General features: G+C 38.4%; 1 protein-coding gene across 1 annotated transcript; it reads right to left on the bottom strand.

Moving 5' to 3' along the window:
* Window positions 1-641: 641 nt before the first annotated feature.
* Window positions 642-10486, bottom strand: LOC147144723 (phosphatidylinositol transfer protein alpha isoform-like). The gene is made up of 12 exons (XM_086035293.1): window positions 10231-10486; window positions 8426-8456; window positions 6166-6311; window positions 5739-5830; window positions 5576-5583; window positions 5296-5370; window positions 4230-4307; window positions 2597-2674; window positions 2394-2504; window positions 2151-2273; window positions 1546-1594; window positions 642-1456 (listed from the first exon to the last, which is right to left on the bottom strand). Exons 1-11 carry the CDS (start codon window positions 10245-10247, stop codon window positions 1550-1552), a joined length of 804 nt encoding a protein of 267 aa, XP_085891419.1. The 5' UTR covers window positions 10248-10486; the 3' UTR covers window positions 642-1456; window positions 1546-1549.
* Window positions 10487-11946: the final 1460 nt, after the last annotated feature.

Below are 11946 nucleotides of genomic sequence, written 5' to 3'. Positions count from 1 at the left end.
CACGCCCGCTAACCTATAGTCAGGATAAGATGTTCATAAAATGATGAATGTATGCATTAGCTTCATCTGCTGTACAATGGACTATACTACAATACATACTAGTGAGACAGTTTAAGGGGGTAAAAAAAGTGTTAGGCCTACTGCGAAGTTCAACATTTTGAAGTTGTTTTTACACCATGCACATTCTGTAATCAAAGTGGAATTTGAAGGGTTAAAAAAATGGATATTTACACAAGAACTGACATTAGCAAAAAGAAAAAAAAACTCCTGTAGTAAAAGCTGCTGTAAACTATTTTTTAAAAACGAAATAAAATGACAGAGTGTCTGTACGTGGCCAAAAATGTCCACAAACTAGCTGCTTAAGCGTAGTAAAATTTAAGAAGGCCTAAGGGTTTATATTTGCATGAGTATTTATGTATGCATTTGTGTTGACTTCCAAGTTTCATTGTCTGGTGTTGATGTTGGTGGAGTTATTTCCTTGCAATTTGGGCAATTGCGCATGTGGGCTGTTTCATGTGTTCTATGAACATAAACACAGCCATATCCGATATGTGTCCCTTGAAATGTACATAAATAGATTCAAAGGTTTCCTAACTGACTGGACCCTTCATGTAAACCTAATACATAAATGACTATAAACACACAATATATTATGTTTATGTATTGGTAATTTCAGGAAATTGGTTCTGCATGTGAATCAAAAGAACAAGATGAAAGGAAAGGAAAAAAGTGTACATTTAATGTACACTGGTAGACACCCCAATGGATTACATTAAAACCAATACCATTTCATTTCAACCAACAGAGATCAGGTTACCAAATATTTGCAAAGCTGTCAATCCTTAAATGACGATAATATTAGCACCGGCAACAAAAAATATGAAAACAAATGTTCCTATGTACAAAACAGTAGTTAGCTCAACTAGCCATTACTTCTGAGTTTCTCCTTCTCTGAATGAGCCTTTTAAGACGGAAATACAGTACTTAATATCAGGGAGTTTTACTGGAACCCAGAAACTGTTTTCTTGTGCTTAATCAAATGATTTCATGGTGAAATCCTTACAGAGATACAAAGAGGATAACCTGTAAACCCCAAACAATAGTAACTGCCAAAACAAGTCTCAAAAGCAATGTGTTTCATTGTATTAAAAGATAAAGTGAATCAAAAGTCCGGCAACTTGATTTTTTTGTCGACAAACCAACAATAAAACGGTAATGCATCAATCGAGTGCAGTCGAGACATGACAAATCACTGACACAGGATAACTGGAAAATGTAGCCTCATGCCAGTAAATATACAAGGTTAAAGCACCTCGCAAACTTGTCCACTGACTCTATTGTTTTTGTATGTGTAATTCTAAGTTTATATTAATTAAGGAACTGCGGCATTCTTGGATCTGGAGGGGGAGGGCGTGGTCCAGTGTGTCAAGGGTAGAGTCAGCATGAAGAGCACCAACTGAAAAGCAAATTGATTTATTTAGTTGTTTATTTTTTTAAGATAAAATGTAGTCGTTATTTATCAACTAGACAAAGAAAATTGCTTACCCCCTCATTCATCAATGCCCATGCCTTTAACTTCACCATTTTGCCTCATCTGTGGAATGACACAGGTTAGAAAGAGGGTTAATGCAGGCATGCGTCATTGCAGTGCAGTGTAACAACAAATTTGTCTTGACTTGGCCCCTTCCCCACCAAGGATGTCAAACCCTCGACTACTGTGGTTATCCGCCCACTGTATATTATGTGTGTGTGTATGTATGTATGTATGTATGTATGTATGTATGTATGTATGTATGTATATATATATATATGTATATATGTATATATGTATATATATATATATATATATATATATAGACCTTCAGCCTAAATGTGCAACAGCTTTCCGCCTTATTGCCACGGAGGGATGCAACTAGTTTTCAGCTAACAGCAATGCGTTGTGGCACAGAGCCAGTGATCAGTATGCAGCGTGAGACGGAGCACAACAGCTCAGCCATGCCAAGAGAGTCCATGTAGCGAAAATAGTGCGTAAACACAGATAGTTCTACCAAAATTATGTGCGTAAGCCTAATTGTTCGTAAATACGTCCGTTTGTAACCTGAGGCTCCACTGAATTTTGTCATCAAACAAGTGTGACCCTGTTCAGTCACCTCGTCCAACTCTTTTTTGGTGTCTTCCTCCATTTTTCGGATGTCATCCATGGAAAGATCAATCCATTTATCAATCAAGCAGAATAGCTGTCTGTGGAAGTGGGTGAAAATACGCCTCTCCGTCTGCACAAAAGAGAACATTAGGGGTATACAACAGGACATTGAAAACGTGCGCGGATGCACACACGCACCTGTGTTGCAGTTCATGTATCAGCCCACTAGATGGTAATTTGACTTCCAAACCTTTTGAATTATGCTCTCCACCTTTGACTGCAGGCCCATCCACTTAAAATGTACTGAGACTAGTTTATAGGCACACATATGTGGACAGCTGGGGTTGTCGATAAGTTCTTTCTGCATTCACACAGGCAAAAAAAAACAAAAAAAAAAAAACTGTATGACTGTCACACTAAAACGCTATAATTCTTTCATCTGAACGTGTATACCTTCCATTCAGGTCCCAGGGGCCCTCTTCCAGTTTTTTCAGACTTAAATTTGGCCGGATCCTGATCTGCTTTGTAATCCTTAACAGAGAATTAATGTGCATTTTTAATCACAAGGTATACTATACAGCAGTGTTTTTCTACGGAGCCCCTAAGGTGACATGGAAGGAAAAATTTTTTTTGCGAGGAAACGCATTTTGCGAGGGAACGCATTTTTTAAAAATGCGTGTTTATGTACTTCCGGGTCAGTTTAGCAGCTAGCCTAGCCTAGCCTCTGATGCGCGGCTGTTTGAGAGACAACAGTACGTTAGAGACGGAGAAACCATGCTTAGTATCAAAAACTGATTTTAGGTCTTTGTATTACAAGCAAATTTCAAAGCAATTCCATTAAACCCACTCACGGCTGAAAACGCTCCCTTTGTTGCTTTTGTTTACCCGGAAAATGACCCGTAAGTACATAAACACGCATTTTGAAAAAAATGCGCTTCCTCGCAAAAAACTTTGCGTTATCTCGCAATTTTTGCGAGGGAACGCAAAGTTTTTGCTAGGGAACGCAAAGTTGTTTTTTTTACTCCCATGTCACCTTAGGGTATTTTTCAAACTCTGTGTGCCGTGGGAAATTATCTCATTTGTGCGGTCCAGCGCCTGGCAGCGTAATCATGTCTTTACAACATTGTAGTACTCCTCCATACCAGCAGGTGGCAGCAGTAGCATTAGGTAGCTAATTGTCTTTGTTTAGAGACAAGCAAATTACAGTGGTAACTCTACTTACAAACGTCTCTTCATGCAAACAGTACTCATCTTCATACTTCCGCATACAACCTAATTCATAACCTAGTACATAGCTCTCTCGCCTGTTGAACTCCTCCACCTGCAGTCGCATCCTGTTAATGGGAATTGTGTTGTATTGTATTGTAATTCCGGTTAGCGCGCCCCTAGCGTTGGAAGAAAAATCCACAAAATAGCCGCACCTTTATATAAGACGCATGGCTCAAAACCTAGGAAAAAGTAGAGGTTTATAATCCGGAAAATACGGTATATTGCACATTTCATACACAAGGCAACTCAATGTGCTTAAAATGAGTTCTAATGATGGGCAGTGAAAGGGGGGGGGGGGTTGCCTAACTTTTAGTGGGAGGTCATTCCAAACAGAGGGACCGACAACAGAATAAGAATTTTAAAATGTACAGGGAGCCAGTGAAGGGACGCCAGAATAGGATTTATAGTAGAGGTAGTACTATAGAGAAGTAGAGGTACCACTGTAGTGACGCATGTTTATCCAAACAGGCCCGTGTTTCACACTGAGCAAGTATCAGTATGAAACATTATAAAATACTTTTTTCTTTGTGTTTAATTAACTCCTATTCAAGACGTTATAATATAACATTCTCCAATGTTAAAAAATGCTTATATAAATAATATAACACATATTGTTAAAACAAGCTTTTTGTTTTTTTCACAATTTCAGCTGGCGGTGTGCCGCGGGATTTTTTCAATGGAATAAATGTGCCTTGACTCAAAAAAGTTTGAAAAACACTGCTGTACAGTATATGGCAAGCGACCAAATAAGCAAATGATCTCCTCTAAGTGGACTGAGATGAAAAGTGTGTAGCTCCAAGTTGTTTCTATTTCTTACCTTGTCACAGACAGCATTTCTTTCAGCAATGTCAATGTGTACAACGTCAGCTTCAGCCCAGTTCTCAATGCCATGTACCTACAGAAGGACATTTCAAATCAAATAATTGTGGTACTTGTTTTACTTGGCAAAAATACATGTGCATTTAAATAAATTACAATACCATCATTAGCCTGATAGCATAACTGCCCTGTCATAATATCAATTTAAAAATGCAGATGCGCTTGCTTTTTTCCCCTCTTCATCTGTGTAAATTCTAAGTAATTTGTACTCTGCAAACGTTGACTCAAGGCAACTGAACTCTTATTTGTTCCATTTGTTGTGTTTTTCTTTCCTCATTTCTCCCAAAAACATTTTGAAAGTGACTTGGGCAATTACTGTCTGCTATTAGGCTAAGGATATGGTAAAATCATCTTCAGTTCCAATACTTTCTGTATTATATGCAGATTCAAAAATTGTCAGAAGGCCAAATCCTACCAAATTTCTTTATGAAAAATCATCATGATTGTTTATGTAAATCTGTTTTCGTGAGATGGTTTAATGTAGCTATGGTTTTGTTTTTTTTTTAACTGTAAACTGTCAATCAAAAATGAAGTCTTCAAATGTTTCACTAGGTGTAGTGAATATAGAAAGCTTCACTTTTTAAAATTGAATCAAGTTTACACGTTATCCTAGTTTAGTGAAATCCAACTGTATATTTTTTGCTCATCTGCTGGTTGATTGACATTTTTGCATTACATTTACGTGGAAATAATGTATGAAAAAGTGTTATTGTTACAGATGCATATTGTAATATAAAGAAATTGTGTAGCGACTAAAATGTATGAAATTCAGTTTTAAATTGACCTACTAAAGTCAGTTCAAGTTTTCTGCGCTATTCAAATTTATGCAGACACCCTTATAAAACATTCAGGTGAAAGAATAAGTGGTTGTGTAGCGATATCTTAGCTAGATTAGATGGATCGATAAACAAGACAAACACAACACACTGCAATTACAACCAGAACGTGAAGGCAACTTTAGAAAAAGTGTGTAGATGATACCACAAGCGCATTACACAACTTACATTCTCCAGTTCTCCCATGTCCGGCTTGTGCCAAGTCTCAACCTTAATTTCGAAATTGTTCTTCATGAATGGATTCTGGAAACATTGGGCATATACCAAAGCATCTGTCACATTCCAATGCACTCTGGGAATTTGCACAGTTAAACCCGAGCATCTGCATGTGCGCTTATCAATTGTCTGGCTGCATTACGACAGCATTTCATTTTGTCAGAACTGTGAGCAATGTTATATCAACAAGTGTTTCACCCAGATGATAAACACAAAGGAAACTATTACTTACAGTGAGAACTTTATCAGGGTTGTCCGGGAGTGATGGATGTAGTGGAGAATGGAGAGTTTTAGTTAAATACATACAGCGTATAATCCCATTCATAAATGTCTAATTCAGATATTAACAGACACTCTATACCGCAGTTATTTTTGTGGTATACAGTGGCACTTACTGGTTCTGCAATAGGGATATGCATTCCAGGCCTTTTCGTGAACCTCAAGAGATCCCTTTGGAGCAAGCACACGTACAATGCGTGGCACTTTACTGTAGAGAGAAAAAAAAAAAGAAAAAAAAACAGGCTTTCACATTTTCATGCAAAAATACAAAAACTTGAATTCATTGTCTAGATGGATTAATTCTAACTGGCCACTGAAGTCAGCTCCCACTGATGATTCAGTTCTCTCAACTGGCAACCTTTTGGTCAGTTGTTTACCAATGTAATATGCTTCTGCTTTTTAGAGTAGACCAAAGTCCAAAACAATATCAGTCAGTCTTCCATGCTTCCACATATCAGGATGTGGGAGTTGATGTAGTGAATGGCACAAACGCAAGGGAGCTAAGCTCCAGGTGGCCCAATAAATGTTCAGGTGCAAAGTAACCTCTTGAGGTGGTAGATCTTGTGGGTAAACTGTCCCTTCTCCCCATTTTCCTCATAGGGCTCATTGACCACCACTTCAACACCTTCTCCTCCACCGGTCTCATCCTTGCTGGCTTCTGCTACCGTATACAGCTGGCCAACTTGATACTACAAGAGAAAAGAATTTCATTTACAGTCATTTTCTGAATTGTAAAGTCACACTTTATGATAGTTTGGCTGTTCATGACACTTATTCGCAGGTACAACTTGTATATTGTCGCTGTCGGAATCCTTGTATAGTCAAAATCTATTTTTCAGGAAAAAAAGGGCGGGGGTTGACATCGCTTCGTTCAAGTTGTACAACCCCTGGCATATTTTAATTTTGTGTGTATTCTCAAAACTCAACATATTCTGTTTAAATGCATTTTCTCCCCCTGCATCCTCAACTCTTCCTTTTCTGTGAGCAACACAGGAAAAAAAAAAAAAAAAAAAAAAAGACTCCCATGAGGGAATGACAGCTTGGTGAGACCTACACAAAGCTGAAAAATGAGGCACAGACAAGCTCATGTAAAAATCTGGCTGCTCTACATTCTGGTCTGCTCTACTGGTACTGTACACCGAAAAAATGGCACATTTAGCTATTTGGGAAAGGTTACTTGCTGTTTCATTATTATTCTGGAAAAACATATTTCTCTTGACTGAAGAGGAGTTGTCCATGTAAGGTTGAGTTGGAACTTTGGAATGCCACTTGCCACGTATAACCAGAATGTTTCCTTTTCTTCCTAAAGGATGTGATCCAAGCCTTTGTGAGATTTCAGGGCTACCAGTTTACATTCAACTGCAATCATCAAACAGGTTGAACTTGTTAGGGTTGGTCTGAAATGTTGAGACAATATGCTAACTCTTTCCTCCGTGGTTATTTGAAACTGTATTGGACCTATGAAACAATGCTGTCAAAATGTGTGTAACAGGGAATCGGTGAATTTCAAGGATTTCATCACCTCCTTGGGTTATTCATTAAAAAAAAAAAGAAACAATCCATAAACGTTTCCATTCACTGAAATATTACAGACGGATAAGTACAATTGTCATTTCTGTTATTTTATATCACAATGTATCATACCAGGCACATGGCAACTGTTTGAGTTGTTGTTCAATGAAACAACCATCCTCCAATAATGAGATTGGTTCAAATTAAATCTTAAATACCTTTCAAATGGCAATTAAATAATTGTCATATCTTGATCAAAATAGATTTTTTTTCTTAATTTGGCTCATGTTGACATCTCAAGTACTGTTAGAAACATTTTGACTGTGGTCCATATTCTGTGCAGAAATAGTCTGTGGCAGATGGACACCTATGAAACTAACGTACCTTACTTTTCTATCGAAGACCACATCCAAAAACACACTCTTTAATTTTTCTTTTTTTTTTTTAATGCTGGTTTTGTGCTTTTTTGGCTGTTCATACATGTGCAAAGTAGGTTTTCGTCCTTAAAAACTGAGCTTTTGGAAAACTCAGGGCAAAGCGTTTGTGTTTAAATGGGAAGAACAGCATTTTTTTCTTTTTTTTGCATTGCTAGTTTGCATCCCGATGACTACATTTAGTATATACATTCGCAATCAAGCATGTCCGTGAGAGTCGCTCAAATCCGAATATCAGGAATACAGTTGTAGATAAAGTCAACAGGTTACTTTAAGGCGGAAGTCAACCCAAACATATATAATTTTTTTCATATTTCCTCTTTAATTAGTTTTGTCTCAATTAGGTTTTCCGTTACTGTATAATAAACTAAAGAAGTCACACAGAAATCAGTTATTTCTGTCAGGCCGAAGCAACAGCTATTACTGTGTGTTGAGAAAGGGCAAAATAAAGAGGCTATTGTTCGAGGCAGGATTTGGGATTAAAGGGTAGAAAGATCAAATACCTGCAAGTGCTTCATCACAACACATTTTGCAAACATTTTTAAAGGTATGGCTGCATGTAAAAATGGTGTTGGCATGCAGTCCCAACCTGTGCTCAAATGATACTTGATTCCTCTCAACACCAAATGTGACAACACCCCATGTCCCTGTGTACACCTTATGACTCATTTACCAAAAACAATGGGACATTTTTATATCCTGAAATGTTTCACCACTTCAGCCTAAATGTCTTTAGTCCATAGAAAAGAAATAGATCCATCAACATTGGATGGACTGATTTGCAATCATCACAATTGATTGCGACAACATCAAATTTGATAGTCCTTGACGAAATAAGTATGTAGGCAAGTCTTTACCTCTTCCACTGAAATGGGCAGGACGATTCGGCTAGGAGAGAGACAGAAACATCAGACATTAGTACATTAGACATTAGTTCAACTTCCTCGGTCAATCATCAACGATGGATATTTTTCTTTTTTTGCCTGCTGTTTTTGAGTAATTTAACAGATGAAGGAAAGTGGAAACGCTCTTTCCAGAATTGTTTCCCTAAAGCTAACTTACAAATGGCGCAATTGAACTTAGAGCATGCTAGAATCTGACCTATAATAACATAGCAGAAACTGCCGAGACCAGAAAGAATGAGCTGGGACATTTGATGACTTGCTGTGTACAGGCCAGAGATGCACTGTTGTTGCCTTCTCTGCTGGCCTAAACACAATCAAAAGCAGTGACCTTCATTGAACCTATTTTTTCTTCTTTTTTTTTTTTTTTTTTTTTTTTTTTTTTTAGCCAATCCCATTTTTTCAAGCAAAACACTTATTGTAGGCTTGTTGTCATTTTGGGGAATGTTTTCCCCCCAATGCATTTCAGTGGGTGTCAATTAACCGCTGATTTTTGCTGTTAAAAAAAGCACTGGACTATGTCGCGGTGCCAGCAGCATCTGGTGAGCCCCCGGCACTGAAACAGTTCCACTGTGCTTTTTTTTTTTTCACGTTTTTGTCATGCTCCTTGGTAATGATTCTGAACTGCTCCATATGACATATGTGGCACAGTTACGTGCTGTTATACTTTATTTTTGGATAGTATTGATGGTTTCTAAATTGTGACGTGGTAGCGGTGCTATCAGGAGGTGGAAAAAGACAGTTAAGTCCCAAATGATGGCCAAGGTACTAAATGCACAGCCCATCACTGGGAAAACATACAAACAAACTGAAAATGTAGTCAGTGTTAAAAATAGCTTGGCTCATTCTTCTTTTGACTAAAGAAAACTGTGGGTTAAATCAGATGTCTGCTTTTGTATGATTCAATACTGCCTTCTGCTGACTCACACTACCAGTTATACTATATGAAGGTTTCACAGAAACCTAAAGAGGAGGAAGAGCGAATGAACAAACAAATCAAGACAAAAGACAAAGGCTTAGTGTGTAAAGCATGTGCAGTACTCTGTATGTCTGTGTTTGAGTCCCATTTAGAGCATTCCAATGCTCCTTGACAGACACAACACATTTAATTCATTGCCACCTGTTATTGTACCTGTATATGTAAGAATCCATGATGAGTTGTTTCAACACGCCGAAAGTTAAATATCGCCAAATAAATGCACAATACCTTTGATAGCAAATCTATTTTAGATGAGGGCTTGCGTTCCTAAGTATAATTGAAATTGTCTGCTCACATGCACTTTGTACTGCGGTCAGGTGATAGCTAACTATTGGATATTATATGAAGTGCAACAATAATGTTTTTATTGTATGACTTGGCTGTTATCATACTGTATGAAAATGTACGTTCTACATTACATCAGTAAAGTGGGCTACAAAACGACTCCATCATCCCGAAATTCCATTCAATGTAGCGAGTTCAACATTAAACTACTCTTCCTGTTTAATCACGTCCCGGTGTCACGAGGTCGGGGAACTCGTTGAAGTGTAGCGCTAACTCATTTCCAAACTTATTTAAAAAACAATCGGTCACTTTAAAATAGCCTATACTCTGAATACAAAAAAACTGGACTCGCTTAATACACTGAATGAAACGACAGCAGAAGCAGGAAAGTCTGCATCTCGTTCGCTAACGTGACATATTTCACTTGACAACGTGAATGTTCACTGCCAGACACAATGACAATCTCGCCAATTTGAAACAACAGCAAGTTACTCACAATTCGCGGATCAACATGTTGCCTTTGTCCCAGCGAGAGGATGAAAAGCCCCAAGCAGCTTCTTCAAAAACGTTCAAAGTCGTCAATTCACAGCGTCCACCTCCCCTGACGCCGCTGTCTTTCTTCCAGGATTGAGAAAAACAGGGGAGAAGGGAGGGACAGGCAGTGACTCCCGCCTAGTTTCAGGTAACTCCGTCACCTTGCTGTGCTCACGTGTCACCGGAAGTGGACGCACACCTTCTCTCACTGACACACACGCACGCTTTGCTTTTTAAAAGGGTTGTTGTACCGAAGCATTATTAAATCTGAAAACGATCATACGCTAGAATTTGATGACAAGTCAAGCCAAACATACATCCTTAATACACTGGTGTCAAACACAAGGCCATGGGGCCAAATCTGCACCCCCTCAAACACACACAAATACACCATTTTGTGTGGCCCGTGAAACCAACTTCTATGATCTTCGTCGACAACTTCTATGATTCATGCTCAAATCTGTATCGAAAATTCAAATTGTCATGTGTAAAAAATAATAAAAACATAATAATGATGAGGTATTGCAAGCATTTTTTTTCTTACCAAACCCATTTTTCAGAATAGTTGAACTGATTTCAAAACTAGTTATCCATCTATTTGTTGTGAATATATAATTACCATTTGTATGGTTTCCCAGTCATAACGGCCCTCTGAAGGAAACCCTAACTACAATGTGGCCTGCAACAAAAATATAGTTTGACATCCCTGATAATGGAAATGAACAGCCACCGCACTGATCCTTAAGATCCTTTGGGTTTACTTAATTAGCTGATGATTAAAATGTGGTAAACCAATGTAATTTTCCCATGTTTTCCAAAAGAATAAACAAATGATTTGTGTTAGTTGAACATAATTTAACCATGGGCAACAGAAAATCAAGTACTTTTTTTTCAGTATCGTGTCAAATTAGGGGTGGGCAATTAATTTTGCCACAAGCCAACATACTAACCTCAACTCTGTCTTTATTTTTGATGCATGTATAACAAGCATAGTCTTGTTTCAATAAATTGCTACATATGTACATATGTTATGCATTGTTTCAATTAGGAAATAATAGGACTCCCAAATACACTGCTCAAAAACTTAAAGGAATACCTTTGAATCTGAGTAGAGCATTGCGTTTTTTAACCTCTGGGATATTGATCTGGTAAGTTAAGTAAAAGCGGGGTTGTTAATTACTTGCAGCTGCTTTGGTGTTAATGAAATCAACAACAGGTGTGCTAGAGGGGCAACAACGAGATGACCTCCAAAACAGGAATCGTTTTACAGGTGGAGGCCACTGTCATTTTTACCTCCTCATCTTTTCTGACAGTTTTTCCACCAGTTTTGCATATAGGGTCAATGTCACTGGTAGCATGAGGCGCTACGTGGACCTGACAGAAGTTGCACAGACAGTCCAACTCCTCCACGATGGCACATCAATGAGTGCTATTGCCTGAAGGTTTTCTGTTTCTCCCAGCACAGTCTCAAGAGCATGGAGGAGAGTCCAAGAGACAGGCAGTTACTCTAGGGGAGCTGGACAGGGCCGTAGAAGGTCCTTAACCCGTCAGCAGGACTGCTATCTGATCTGAAAAGATCTCCGGCTGGCCAGTGGTGTAAATGTCTCTAACCAAACAATCATAAACAGATTTCATGAGGGTGGCCTGGGGGCCCGATGTCCTCTTGTGGGCCCTGTGC

Source organism: Filicampus tigris, chromosome 7, assembly GCF_054856515.1.
Source record: "Filicampus tigris isolate MCC_2025a chromosome 7, RoL_Ftig_1.0, whole genome shotgun sequence".
Classification (NCBI taxonomy): Eukaryota; Metazoa; Chordata; class Actinopteri; order Syngnathiformes; family Syngnathidae; genus Filicampus; species Filicampus tigris.
Note: the sequence above shows the minus strand (reverse complement) of the source record. Positions and strands in the feature narration are given on the sequence as shown.